Raw genomic sequence first — 15,707 nt, forward strand, 5'->3', positions numbered from 1 at the left:
GAAACATGCTTACAGCACAAATTTACATCCGGTATTTTTGTAACAAACATGTTCAATGCGTTTTTAAGGGGTTAGGACCATTGAGGGTGAAAATAATTGTTCTACGCATTTTCCTAGAATTCTCATAAAAATTCAACAAATATATCACTTTAGCACCTACTTTAAAGGTCACCAGCGGGTTCAGTGCTTATCACCTTATCAGTTGACAATCAAGCCTAAAATTTGTGGCTTCACAACGACAATATTCGTGTAAGATGATTTCAGCGACGTGTTTATGCCACCCATAAAGATCTATGTAGGGTTTGACTGATAAAAATTGTATCATTCTTTGACTTTGTAGGTCAGATGTGAATGAAAACGTGTGTTACGCGACGTGTAAATGGAATATTTAATCATTTACGCAATATAAAGAGACTTGGGCACTAGCATAAACTTGGCGCCGTCACTGTTCCTCCTCAACCACTGGTACGCGGACCGGTGCTGGTCCGTGAGATTTTACTGCTGGTCTACGAAAAATTTCTACCAAATCATGTAGTCGATATATTGTTTCAGATTTGACACTAGAACGACGGTAGCTGTCATCTTTATTGCTATAGGAAAATATCAACATAAATTATTCTTCTTTGCGGAAACTGCTTAAAACAACATCTATTTAGTCTCTCTCTCATTTATTTGTGCAATAAACCCTTGTTTATGCATCATTTGTTTTTGGAGTTTTCGACAGAAGGGTTTGTTATGACAACTAATTCCGTGTTTTGTTACTTTAAAAAGAGGTTTGGCTATGATTTTTTGAAAAACGTGATATGTGGTAAAATAATGGCTCCCCACATCATCCAGCAGAGCCCCTGGGCTGGGATCTTTGGAGGGACCCCCCCCCCCCACGGGGCTCTTCTATAATTAATTCATCCTGTGAAGAAAGAAAAAAAAAGATGACAATCGACTCTCGGCTTTTCAGGTTTTAATCCTAAGACTTTTTGGGGAAACTTCACAGAAATAGAAGCAATAATTACAGGAACATGTCGAAAAACTGCGTTGGTTGCGCTTTCATCTACGTTATAAGCAATGACATTATGGGGAATCGACCCGAATTACCAATCAATCACGTTATAACAGAGATGTCGTTACAACAGAGGTAGGTATAACCGAGTTTGACTGTACTTGTTTTGTCTATGCCATGTATTTATGTATTTTTGGTTTTTAGAAATCTTAATTAAAGAAAAATCCTGAAAAAAAACTAATCTACTTTTTTTTTCCTCTCCTTTGAGACCAAATCGGCGTCACGAAATTCGAATTATAACTATCCATAATCAATCACAGATAAATACTTCCTAAAGAGTCGCGATAATGCGATACGATAGAGATACGCCGCATTTCACGGACAAGTACGTTATCGGTAACCTACTCTACTTTCCCTCTACTATGCTGCTTGTCGTTAAAACGGAAATATCGATCGTAAACATTACGACGACGAGAGTGTACTAAGCTGCCACTCACGAAAATAGCTGTCGTCTCAGAATGAAGGTCTCGGGTAATGTTTAATTTATTATTTTTATACGCGGGTCGATTCCATAATTCCACTTGCAGCCTTTTACTGGCGAACCGTTGATTCTAGAAGCCTAATTCCAATTAGAATAAGTAACCAAATAACGTGTAAAACTCAGATACGCCATTCATGTTGCAAGGGGCTGTATAGTTGCATAAATTAAAAAATTTATCTTTTATACGGACATCCCATTCCCTCAAAAACCCCAATCAGAAAGGTTCTAGGTTGACCATAGAAGATAAGGCCTCCCTTATCTTCTATGGTCAACAGAAAACATTCTACGTTTCTTAGTGCAATATTTGTTGAGATATTTGAATTCAAGAATCTGAGAAAAGTTGAGAAAAAACAGCATAAGGTAACGGACAACGCTTCTTTCCGTCATTTACGCTGTTCTTTTCTCCTAGTTTTTGATATACTACATATATCTTAACGAATATTGCACTTATCAACTGTGATTTGTTTTTTGACCCTTTGGAGAAACAAATTTCTAACTGGGTTTTTGAGCACAGGGTGTCCATATTTAAAAGTTGAATTTTTTATTTGAATAACTATACGAGACCCCTAGTAACATATATGACGTATCTAAGGGTTTACACTTTATTTAGATACTCTTCCCCTAACTGGAAATATGCCTTTTCTTTAGAATCAACGGTTCGTCAGTAAAAGGCAGCAAGGGTAACTATGGAATCGCCCATATATAAATAATTTCTTTAGCTATAATATGTAGTGCTGAACTAATTCAAATGTTTTGGCGCGGGAAAATTCCTAGGGTTTATAAAATAAAAATCTGGTGATGATTTCAAATTGAATTCGACAAGAGTTTTAGAACACCAAAATTTTTCTGAAAAAAAATGCACGAATTAACGTTTTGAAATCGGTTACGTTGGAAAGAAAAACAGAGTCGTCCCGTTCGACCGAAGAAAGCATATAATCACAGTATTTACAACCGAGAATTTTTCGGATATAGTTATCAATCGGTTATTGCTGTTGGAGAAACTGAATCCTGATGTGATCACAAGAAGCGGCACATACAATATTTTCTACGGTCTCTAAGAAAAACGAAAGTAGTTTCGAAATCAGCGACAACCCAAAAGATAACAAATTTTCTAAAAAAAAAAAAAAAACCCCGACGAGATCCAAGTAAAGAAATTTCAAAATGTGACAAATATGTTCAGTATACTAAACTTATGACGCAGAATGAATGTACCAGTTAAAATAACCAACTAAAGAACCAAAGCCCAAGACAGACATGAGTGGTGGCTGCTTATCATGGAGGAGAACGTCTCGGGATTGATGTACCATTGATGATGGTGATGATACTAAACTTCTTAAAGCGGGTAGCCTTAATATAATAATATCCATCACTGTATTTGTTTCCATCTAGCGTATATATGCGTAAAATGAATTAAAAATATTTTTGTATCATTAATTAATATTTTACGGTTACCAATACTACGTCTGATTATTAATGGTTAACATTTGCAAATATTCGATTAAAATTGTATTAATCGATTGAAAAATTTTGATTAAATGTTTAAACTGCTCAGTTTTTAGGATTAAAATCGATTCAAAGCTCTATATTAACAACGTAATAAGAGAAATATATTGCGATGAGACTTACTTTGAAGACTTGATAATTCTGAATTGGAAAGTTTAGTGTGATCTTTGTATTTCATTCAAGGAATCAGAATTAAAAAAAACGAAAATAGCGAGTGATTCGCGTATCTCAGTTATTCACCTGTGTAATGGTTATTCAACCATTTTGAATACGTAACCGATTTGCATAACAGCTTATTTATTCATGGCAGCTGACTTAAGTTTGGCGTTTCTATTTTTGGCACATCCGAGTGTTTTCATATAAGATATACTTTTCCTTTTCAAAACCAAAATATGCTCCCTATGCAAACTTTTCTATACAAACAGAAACATTTTCTTGATATTCATTGGTCACTCGAAATCGATAGTCACAAAATACGACGACGAGATGTTCAAATACAGTGAGACTGAGCATGCGCAAGTCTGGAGTTATTGTCATCATTTATTTTTAGTCTTTTTTTTTTGCTAAAAGCTAAGTTGTCGTATAATCCAGTCTTTGCATCAGAAATCTGTTGAAACCTTCGTAGTAGTAGAGTGACATCTTCGCATAATTCAGTGTTTCTCAAATTGTGCGTTGCCACTCCTAGAGGCGTCACTAACCTTTCTCAGTGGCGTCGCGGTGAGCTGGGGAAATTGATGTGTATGCTTATTCACGTTTCGTGAAGTGGTTCTTGTATTAGTATAAGTGAAAATATCTACTAAACCATTCTGGAGCAGCAGATAAGAAATGAATCGGGCAAGTGACAAAAATTTCAGAACCACTGCCGTAATTTGTTGTGATATAACAAAGAAAATTCCATCTAACATCTAAAAGCGAACAAATAACAAATATAATGTATGTACGATAATTAACTTGGTAAAGTATGTGAAATAGGTAAGAAGCTACAGAAGGTACCGTGTCATGAATTTCTCACTTTTCTTCAAAGATAACTGCGATAGGAGTAACCAATTCATTTTCCACAGACTTATGTGAAAGATGTTTTTCTTGCACTTCCGCATTGATTTGGTGAAAGATGAGTGCCGAATTACGACGCACAACTCTGATCGATCATTTATAGTTTGGTTTTGGAAGTCTGAACAAACAAATGTCACGCGGTGAGAGAAAATAAGGGTATGGATTCAGAAATATAAACACCTCTTATTCTTGCTAAGTATCCTCAATTACGTTCGCAACATGACACCAGGTTTTTTGTCCTGCATTAAATAGAACCACACCAAATGAAAGCATTCTGGGTCGCTAGTCACGATGGCATTATGCAGTTCCCCTACTATGTCATTACAGCGGACCAACCAAGGTTCTTATTTACGGAAGATATGCACGCTCTCTCCTTAACCCCGTAACGATCACGGACGAGATATCACGTCCAAACACAAATGTAAGAGAAACTCATTTCAGCTTCACCTGTTTTTTTCCCCTTTTTTTCCTATTATCGTGAACAGGGCCGGTGCCAGGCATAAGGCAGCCGTCTATGGCTGCAGGATTGTATGGGCGGCATTTTTTATGACAGATTTATTAAGACGATGTTTTCACTCTCAGAAATTTTTACACATCGAAATAATTTTGCAGGGAAAGCGTGTGGATAAATAAGCGCAGGCAAATATACTTTTCAATGTTGAAGTGCTCTATTCAACTCTTTGCTATTCAATGCTTAATTCATCTCAACACACCTCCTTTCTTGCACTTCCAAAAAATGCCACCCATCTCTGGAGAAGCTGGTTTGTGTGAAAAAAAAATCATGTTCTTTCTCTTTTTTTTGTTAAAGATCTTTAGACTCTTTAGCAGGATTTTTCCGAAAATGACTTTCCTTTCTTTAGTCGATTTCCCCCATCACAAATTTGGATGCCTTGTTCATCTCCCGACAAATGCCTTTTTCAGCCAACACAATAACAGAAGAATCTCTAGTGTCGTGCTGTTTGGCTCCGGAATGTTCCGACTGCCCATTTCTGTATACCTATATCTGTTCTCTATACCAGGGTAAAGTTTCTCACGGAACCCTTGATAGTCACAAAGCTGGTCCGTGGAACCTTTGATGATAATGAAGCTGTTCTACAGAACTCAGAAAAAAGTTTTGTACATTTAATCCAAAAACGGGGGGGGGGGGGGTAAGAAGCGTGTCCGTACCGCTTCCTCAACAAAATCATAGCCCCAGAGCAAAGTGAAAGAGGGTCTAGGCACCACTTAATTTACATATTTATTGTCATAAATGATTGTGCCAGATCTTCTCGTGTAAGCTCCTATTCCATTACCAAAAGCGGAACAGTCTGACTATTCTTCATCATCGGAAGTGGAGTAATCAACTGCCAGAGAAACGGTCGCTTTGCGTCAAATGTGGAACAATCTGCGATTCTTTCTGGAGGGAAAGAAAAATAGGTACAGAAAAAAAAAGTATAGAAAAATTCGATAGGGTTCGATATATATAATTTGATTCTGCCATAAACCATCGGATGCACTCTTTCTCGTCCATCCAAATGCGGGGTGATTATAATCAAAGAGTTCCCGTACTCTGAGTAGTTTTCCCCTCAAAAACTGCCCATCTGAAAACAGCCAATTTTTCAGGATATTTTAATGAGACCATGGGAGAAAGATTTATGAAATAAAAAAATAGTCAAATTTTCTGCTACCTGGTGAAAGAACGGCGCTTTTTTATTGCATTTTACATTTTCCCGTAGTCCATATGGCTTATACGTCCTGCGGAACGGTCGCTACATAGGTCGGCGTAGTGTAGGTGTACTGAGACGGGTGCTACATTGGTCTGAGCAGCGCCGGTATATTCAAACTACTCAGGTATATGTAGCGCCCGTTCTGGTAGAACTATTTCATCAAAATATGGACGATGCGAAAATGTAAAATACGATAAAAAGCGCCACTTTTCACCTGGTGGTTATTACTATTTTTTTTATTTCATAAATCTCTCTCCCATGGTCTCATTGAAATATCCTAAAAATTTGGCTGTATACGGATAAGCAGTTTTTGAGAGAAAAACTATTCAGAGTACGGGAACTTTGGTTATAATCACCCTATATGTCAATTCGAAAAGCTTTCATTTAATCGACCAAAGTGATGGTCATCGTTGAGACCGTCAACTGATGTCTTCTCAACTATTATGTACACACACTGTATATTAACTTGAATTTTTTATTTTTTTATTGTCTCTCGAAGGTCTCCGCTACGTCTTCGCCGTGTGCGGCTTTCTGGGCTACTGCGTCATTTTCAGCCTGAGAGTCAATATCAACGTGGCGATCGTCGTTATGGTCAATGAAACGGCCGTCTATAACAAGAACCAGACGTCCGATGAATGTCTCGTGGACGCTTCGAACTCGACAACGTTTGGACAAAATGTTGACGATAGAAAATCAGAGGCAAGTTAATTAGAGGCTCCGAGGAGGTAAATTTCTTGAAAATGAGCGAGTTGCCGATTCTAATTAGAGAAGATTTCCCCAATGTTTATCTATGCGTCACCTATTGATTTTTTTTTTGTTTCGTGCCATACACTATCTGCAGAATGGAGAGTTCACCTGGTCGCCGAAACTTCAAAACTTCGTACTTGGCGCTTTCTACTACGGCTACTGCGCGTCACAGATACTCGGTGGGCGTCTCGCTGAAGTCTTTGGTGGCAAAAAGGTATTCGGCATCGCCGTTCTGATCTCTTCCTTGTTGACATTACTGATACCTCTTGCAGCGAGATATGACGTGTTGCTACTGGTGGCCATTAGAGTCATTCAGGGGCTTGCCCAGGTAAGTTGCGTTTGAGTCAACATTTCTAACTATGCGCTTGTTTTCTTGTTTTGTGATTGGTACTGATGTTATTCGATATTCATAGGGTGTAACGCTGCCAGCAACGCATTCGATGCTCGGAAGGTGGCTGCCGGTGTCGGAGAAGAATTTTTTGGCTACCCTCGTGTATAATGGCATCAATGTCGGTACCATAATAGCTATGCAAGCCACAGGATGGCTGTGTGCATCAACATTCCTCGGCGGATGGCCGTCGGCCTTCTACGTATTCGGTAAGTTATATGGAGAGAGAATATATCTGTCCTTCAAATTACACAGGAATAAGGATATGAATCGCCATACGCCAAGATAGGTTTGTATATTCTACTCAAATCCATTAACTTCTCGGCTGCGGGAATAATCCGAGAAAAGTTTTTCTCAAAACAGCAGTGTAAGAAAAAATTTCCCTTTTTCGCAGTTGCCTTTTGTGAAAGATAGATGGCACTCAAACTCATACGTTGCAAATACAGGGCAATCCATCTGAGATAGACACAGTATGAGACGGAAACCTGTCTTTTTTCGACGGAACGACGGAATCAAAAAATAGCCACTTTATTGATTAATGCTTTTGTGGGCATTTTTACAAAACGGAAACCTGTCTGAAATGGAATATTATTTCAGTCTCTTGACGATCCGTTCCGTACAGGTTTTACTGCATAATACAATCTTTTAAAAAATGCGATACAAACAGAGAGCCTGGGTTCGAACCCACAATCACCGGCAAAACAGCTCTTGGTGGCCCTCTACCACTACTCAATAATTACATCCTACATAGATAGTGCAAGTAAATGTGCTAGAAAATAGAGAAATAGTATATAAAAAAAACTAGAATATATATATGCGTAAGCCATCTATACATAGTTTTAAGAACTTCATGCTGGAAAAAGAAAAACAATTAAAATCATCACAAGATGATTCAGCAGGAGCCTACTGCGTTGATTATCTGCGGATGATGGAAGAATTTTGAGGATTGATAACACTATTTCTCTCTCTCACAGGTGTCCTAGGATGTGTCTGGTGGATATTGTGGCAGGCTCTGGTGACGGATTCACCCGCAAATCATCCGTGGATTACAGATTCAGAACTGGAATACATCACTAGTAATCAGAATATTCACATTTCTAAGCAGGTAATTTAGTTATTATACTGTTTCTTATTATTTGATTGCTTGATGTAACTTCTTGTCTTCGTTTTGGGATTTATCATGATTTATGCATATCTAGAAGATTCTTAAAGATTTATCATGATTTACGTACATAGACGATTGTTATATAACGATTCGTGTATATATAGACGACTCTTAATGATTTATTATACTTCTTTTCTTTCCCTTTTTCATGTTAATGCGAGTAATTTGTTAGCTCGCTCTTTTTCTGTTGTTGTTTATGTACCTCTTCTGAATTTTATAAAGGTTTGTTGGACTTCCGGATGCACCTATCCTTCGGGAAACGCTTCAAAATGGCCTCTTGGTAATGTGGAGCGGGATGTTATCAGTCCATCAATGTCTTCGTTTTTTTTTTCGACGTCAAACTTTTGCTGTCTTCGCTTTGTGTCGACGTCAAGCTTTACTTATCTTGAAGTCAAGCTTCTCTTTGATTTGACGTCAAGCTCTTTTTTGTGTCGACGTCAAACTTTTCTTGTATTTGTTTTACCTCAACGTCAAGCTATTCTTATCTTTGTTTTGTCTCGACGTCACGCCTTTCTTGTCTTCGTTCGTTCAAAGCTTTTGTAGTTTTTGTTTTGTCTCAAAATCAAGCTTTTCTTGTCCCGACGTCAGGATTTTCTTTTCTTGAAGTCAAACTTATTTTTTTGTCTCGACATCAAGATTTTTTTGTCAAAATGTCAAGATTTGTTTGTCAAAATGTCAAGATTTTTTTGTCAAAATGTCAAGATTTTTTTGTCAAAATGTCAAGATTTTTTTATAAAAATGTCAAGATTTTTTTGTAAAAATGTCAAGATTTTTTTCTTTCCAGACGTCAAGCTTTTTCGTCCTGACGTTAAGATTCCCTTGTTTTTATTTTTTCTTGACGTCAAGCTTTTGTGTTTTTCGCTTTGTCTCAACTTCAAGCTTTTTTTCTGCCTCTTCCCTCCCCGATGTCAACTTTTTCTGTTTCGATGCCATTTTTTTTGTCTTGACTTCAAGCTTTCCTTGTCTTTATTTTTCACCGACGCCAAGCGATTCTTGTTTAATGGTTAATGTTAAGTTTTCTAATGTTTAGGCTCTAAAACGTGAAAAAAATGCTCTAACGTAATTGTTTCACACTGATTTTCTCTTCTCAGTTACCACCAATCCCATGGCTGTCTATCTTGACTTCGGTACCATTTTGGGCTCTCGTGGTGACTCAGTTCGGTCAGGATTGGTGCTTTTTCACGCTTCTGAACGATTTGCCGACGTTTATGAAGACTATTTTGCATTTCAGAATAGAAAAAGTACGATTTCGTTTGGCTATTTCCTTCCATCAGCACAAATATAGAAGAAAAAAGACTACTTATTTGGTTCTAAAAATTCCTAGAATCGTAATCTGATAAATTTATATACCTTTTGCTTTTTATTGCTGGCTCTAGGATGGAATGTTGTCATCTCTGCCATATGTGTCACAAATGGTGGTGAGTTCGTTCGTTGGATGGGGCACAGATCACCTTATACGTAGAAAGCTATGCACGCTCGAATGTTCGAGAAAAACTTGTAACACCATAGGTATGTGCCCCTCAATAACTGTAAAAATTCATTTTTTTGGAGATGAATTTCTCCATATGATCTCAAAGTCTCATACCGATACATTGAGGTTTTTTTTTCTCTCTTCTGATTCATCGTTCAGGAACGGTGAGCACAGCGATTGGTCTGACTGCGATATGTTTCATCGGCTGTGACGTCAACTGGACGGTGGCCGTATTCGCCGTTTCGGTCGGAATCGGTGCTTTTTCCTCATCCGGATACGTGCTGAATCATCTTGATCTGTCTCCAGAATATGCAGGTGAATGTCGTGATGGCAGAGAAATTTATTTATTTATTGTATCAGTGTAGGGTAGTACACAGTCACACATGTACTACTCGCTGAATTACGATTACCAATGCGATACTGTCCTAGACACCTGATGCCACGATGCCATAGATATGATCATCGGGGTTTATACAGTCTGTCTCAAGTTTAGACACTACAGATTTTTAACTGCACCGTGGCTACCGTTTCAATTTCGATTTCATTTTTTTTTTGCTTGTGATCAGAATGCAAAAACCTACTTTAAACTTTGGTCCTTGTCGAGGAAAATAAGTTTTGGATTTTTTTAATAAGTAATGATACGGGTCTCATATAAAGTCGTCGCATTTTTTTTTTCTACGATGAAATCCTTCGAGTTTTTCATTTGAAAGCAAAAGAAAAGCCTGTAAAGGCATTGCTATTGCTTTGAGCAGGTCGAAATGAAACGTCTGACGTGTATTGTAAAATCTCTTAAACAAAGTTCGCGATTTATTGTTTTCTGTTTTTAATAATGGTACGTGGACGCCTGATAGATATTCCCGTCTTTGTGAAGTAAGTGAAATTTTAACGATTTCCGAGGCATCGTCGACCATTCGAGCTCACGAGGATTGCCACTCTCCGTGATGAGCCCTCTAGTATTTCTAGGCTTCCCAGGAGTGGCAACATGATCGAGACAGGCGCAAAGGACATTAATTTCAGTTACAGAAAAAGTCGCTATTCAGTTAGTACTCAGTGTATGTGGTATACTGCAAATACAGCAGACTCTCGAATATCCAGTCGCCGCACTATCCGGCCTAATTAAAAATCTCTGTGATTCTAAAGCTGCACAAAAACCGGGTTTGGGTGTGGCTACGCGATATCGACTATTAATATCTCTCGCGCTATGTTAGCCGCACCTTATAAACCGGCTTTCGAGTGGGGTTAGATCGTAGTGGAGGCACATTGGACCGCGGAAGGGGGCTAAAAGAAAGCAGCAGCCATCAAGGGCTTTTCAAAACTGTGAGTTTTGACTCTATCATCTTAGTTCTTTCCTCACATTTTGCATATAAGGCCTTTGACACTAGCGTATAATAGTAAGAACCAAGCCTACGTTTTGCGTTGATGTTTTGTTTATTTTAAAAACGTATATTTCTTACCGTGTATGCAGTGTATATGATTTTACGCTTCCTGCAATCAAGTTAGACATAATGGAATTCATCCCAAAATTCTTGGACCATTTATTCTATAATAATTTTTTAAAAACATGCAATTCAGAACACAACAAGCATTTATTAAGTGCTCGCCTGTACTTAGAGAAAATATGAATAAGAGTGGGTTTTGGTATAGAAAAGAATGCTTGTAATGGTATGGGGGGGGGGAGAGATAGAGTAAGCGAGCATTTATAGAATTTCGGCCTATCCGGCTTTTGTTATCAGGCCCATCCTTCTGTCACATTAGGTCGTGTTGTCTAAAGCCTACTGTATGTTTTTGCATTGACCCTTCACGAGATCAGTTTTAACACTTTTTGATGGTCGAATATTTTTACATTAGTAAAGGACATAGTTTTGGTGCCAACAAGGTTTTCAGATCGGCACCAACACTCATTATTACGTAATTTTCTTTACCTTGGCCTGGATATGTGCTTAATGAAGTTTAGCTAATCAATCATATTTTATAGCTATCAAAATGGATTCCAGGAATCACTCAATTATCTCTGATTGTTTCTTCAGGTACTTTGATGGGAATCGCGAGCACTATCTCAAATTTGACTGGTTTCATCGCACCAGCGGTTGTAGGTGCTCTCACCGAGAATCAGGTGAGTATTTATAGACCAATACCGACATACCCCATTATATTCTGGTATGGAGTACCCTGAGCGAAAATATTAGGTGTTTCGCTAGGCTAGAAAATTCAGCGGGCACTCATATCGATATAATAGTAAATTCAAGGAACAGCCTCCTCCTTTCTTGGAGCCAAGGCGTAATCAATAGATGACTAAATCGGGTAATATAATCAAATCATATAGTTTTTTTTTCTGCTTACTTTAGAAGATGCATTATTCATTTCGAATGTCATTCATTTATTTCATGCGCCCATCCATGTCTGCAGCAAACTCGACATCAATGGTCAATAGTCTTCCTGATAACGGTTGCCGTTCTTCTGGTCACCAACTTCATATTCATCGCATTCGGATCGACTAAGAAGCAGGAATGGTCTGAAGCGGAGCTTCTGATTAGATTCGCTCATTGATCAATTAATTACATGCAGTATAATAAAAAAATGCAGTTCTTTTTTATTTACGGACATTAATTGCAGTCATCCATTTGATTGGATAATTGAATGATGACTTCTTTTGAAGGATGACTGATGGAGTTTGCGCAAAACTCCAAAACAAGGGCATCTATCATTTCAGAACTAATGAGAGAAGTAATTTCAGAATTAACGGGAAATAATCTGAGAATTAATTTGCGAGTTACTTTTAGAATTAATCGGAGAACTAATGAGAGAGAGAGAAATAGTTTCATCATACGTATTAAAAGAAATAATTTATAATTTATAATGAGAAAAATAATCAACTGCTCAATTTCCTGAATCATCAAAAACTCTTTTCAGCCAATCAATATGGATTCCAAAAAAACAAAAATACAGAAATGGCAATTCTAAAATTAACGGGCTTGATAAGCAATGGAATAAGTAAAACTAAATATTCAATAATAGTTTTTTTGGACCTAAAACGAGCATTTGATTATGTGAACCTAAACATTTTAACAGAAAAATTATATTCAGCCGGTATAAGAGGAAATATCTTAGAATGGTTTAAATCATACTACTACACTAGACGACAAGCTGTCATAATAGAGAAAAAATTAGCAATTTTCAAGAAGTTAAAAAAGGCGTCCCACAGGGCTCGGTCTTAGGCCCGATACTATTTTTAATTTACATAAATGAACTGAGTAAACTAAATCTAAATGGTAACATTATATCTTTTGCAGATGACACAGTTTTATATGTTGAGGATACAGAAACAGATAGTTTGGTTAAAAGAACAGAGAAGGACCTAACAAAAATAAATCACTGGCTAATTAAACACAAATTAAAAATAAATACACAAAAAACTAAATTTATGTGCACGAAAACAAGAAACATAAATGACAGTACAGAAATTCACGTAAAATTACACACTCACTGCCAATCTCAAACTATATCAGTATGCAATTGTGAAGAAATAGGTAGAGTGTTCAATTATGAATACTTAGGAATAATTATACAAGATAACCTAAAATGGAACATACATAGTGAAAAAATGATAAAAAAAACTCAGAATGTATTCGGGAGTCATTTATAAACTTAAATACATAGTTGATAATAGCTTCTTGGAAGATATCTTCTATGCGTGGGTTTATTCAAATATAAATTACGGAATATGTGTCTGGGGAGGAGCATATTATGAAAACATACGCAATCTAGACAATCTTTACAGTAAATTAAGAGAATTAATAAATGTTCCAACAGAAAACAAAAACATACAGTGCCACATATTGACACCGAGACAGAACTACATGTACAGAATTTATAAATTTATCATTAAAAACGAAGAATGGTTAGTAAAAAACGAAAATAGAAACTCGAATAGGTATAAAAATATCTATCAACTGCCTAAAAGTAACAAAAAATCATTTCAAAAAAGTTTTTGTTACACCGCACCGAAAATAATGAACTTCATCTACTCTAGTAATTACACAAATAGTAATAAAAATACTACAGATTATACAATGTCTTTATTATGATCAAAAACACAGATATTAATGCAGTACTTTGAAATAAATCATTGCACCGATGCATATTAATTATATATTAAAATACATCTAATGAAGTAAAGAGCTGTTGCTGAGAGACAAAATCATGTAATTAAAATCATATGGGCCTGCTGGAAGGACTTTATAGTCCCTTGGGGCTACATAGTGTATGTATTAAATGTGTGTGTGTTTTTTGTGTCGTGTAACATATGTTTGTAATTGTATATTGTATTATATATTTGTATATTGAAATTTGCTGTTTGTTCGTTTTAACTAATAAAAATATATATATATATATATATATATATGTATATTGAAATAAATATTTTCAGAATTAATGAAAATTCATATTTTACGTAAAAAAGCATATTGAATAAAAAGTAATTTCAGAATTAATGAAAAGTCATGTTAATGCAAAATCATATTTAATGAAAATTCTCATTTGAGAAAAAAAAAATTCCATAATTAATGAAAATTCTCATTTGAGTAAAAAGTAATTCCATAATTAATCAAAATTAATGAGAAAATAATTTCGTAGAAAAAGAAAATTCAGAATTTATGGAAATTCATGTTTGTGATGAAAAAATAATTTCAGAACAAATTTAATTCTCCAATAATGCAGGTGAGACCCTTCTTTGATTTGGGATTAAAGGAATTTTTTTTTTTATCCCCAATGGGCTGAAAGGTTGAAGATCTTTGCATTAAAAATAATTGTTCTCTACGCAGCAGGAAATTGCATGTGTAGCTTATAATGTTCGCCAATACGCATCTAGATCAGGGGTTTACAACGTAAAGTTGTTCCGCGGAACCCTTGATGATAATGAAGCTTTTCTACTCAACTCAAACGAATTTTTGAATATTTATACAAAAAAAATCTGACAATTAGTACGTGAATTACCTCTGTAGGGTCCCAGATATGACTATATATAATCTATTTCTAGATACATAATAAGGAATTTGGCGTATCGTGATTGGTCGCAATAAGGGATGAACCATTACATCACTCATAGTGGAGTGAAATACAGGGTGGGCAAAAAGTCCGCAGAAACTGAAAAAAAACCGTTATTGTTATAATTACGTCGTAAATTTACTACAAGATCCAATTTAGACAATAATTCCGTCCATTATCATATCACTACGAGGGAGAGAAGACGGTTACATTTATTAATGAAGAGCGAAATACATTGATGTGCTGATATGAGACGGCCCGGTAGGAGCCAAATCCATTTCCTTTAACCGCCAACGTGTGATACATGTCTTTACATACCAGGCTTATCAGATTAGCTCCATATGACTGGGGGGGGGGGGGGAGTGAAATTTGAGAGAAAAACTATAAAAATTAAATATTGGACAATCAATGATTACCAGAACATATACACAGGAATGAATCCGGTCGGTTTCGATATCTTTCTTGATGTTGAGCATCGCGATTAATTGCCGTTGCCGTTGCTAGTTGATGTAAAGTACCGAGCACTAAGCTCTCGTCTTCTTCGTCTTGGTTTCTCTACTTAGGTAGAGATATTGATCAGTCAATGGCAAAATGGTTGCTTAAAAACAACCACATTTCTTTTTTTAAATTATATATAACCCTTTATGTATAAAATATTCTCACTAATACAAAACAATATCAATATACTGTTAACAGTTTTCAGGGGTTAAAACATCATTCGATACATAATAAAGAATTTGGCGTATCGTGATTGGTCGCAATAAGGGATGAACCATTACATCACTCATAGTGGAGTGAAATACAGGGTGGACAAAAAGTCCGCAGAAACTAAAAAAACCCGTTATTGTTATAATTACGTCGTAAATTTACTACGACGTAATTACACATACATCCGCACATCATCCATCAGATTACACTTACTTTCAAAAATAAATCTCGTCGATTGCAAATATTCTCAATATCTACAATATTATACAGATCAGTTTTACAAAGTGACCCACTTTGCCACAAATTGCAAAAATTTCCAATGTTTTACAACATAAGTTTACAGCATATTTTGCAATATATTTCCATTTAGACAAAAAATGATATG

At 36.2% G+C, this 15,707-nt stretch overlaps 2 protein-coding genes across 2 annotated transcripts in view; one reads left to right on the forward strand and one right to left on the reverse strand.

The window, feature by feature from the left end:
* Window positions 1-12,053, reverse strand: part of LOC149069085 (uncharacterized) — a 49,858-nt gene extending 37,805 nt beyond the window's left edge. The window contains exon 1 of the mRNA XM_089250344.1: window positions 11,912-12,053. Within this exon, the coding sequence (XP_089106470.1) occupies window positions 11,912-11,925 (14 nt within the window). The 5' untranslated portion in view covers window positions 11,926-12,053. The remainder of the gene's footprint in view (window positions 1-11,911) is intronic.
* Window positions 1,469-6,723, forward strand: LOC149069086 (uncharacterized). Its single transcript, XM_089251124.1, has 3 exons — window positions 1,469-1,528; window positions 6,300-6,525; window positions 6,642-6,723. Exons 1-2 carry the CDS (start codon window positions 1,516-1,518, stop codon window positions 6,506-6,508), a joined length of 222 nt encoding a protein of 73 aa, XP_089107250.1. The 5' UTR covers window positions 1,469-1,515; the 3' UTR covers window positions 6,509-6,525; window positions 6,642-6,723.
* Window positions 12,054-15,707: the final 3,654 nt, after the last annotated feature.

This window comes from Pholcus phalangioides, unplaced genomic scaffold, assembly GCF_987345545.1.
Source record: "Pholcus phalangioides strain wild (caught in Gottingen) unplaced genomic scaffold, Ppha-v1.0 ptg000024l_1, whole genome shotgun sequence".
NCBI classification, from domain to species: domain Eukaryota; kingdom Metazoa; phylum Arthropoda; class Arachnida; order Araneae; family Pholcidae; genus Pholcus; species Pholcus phalangioides.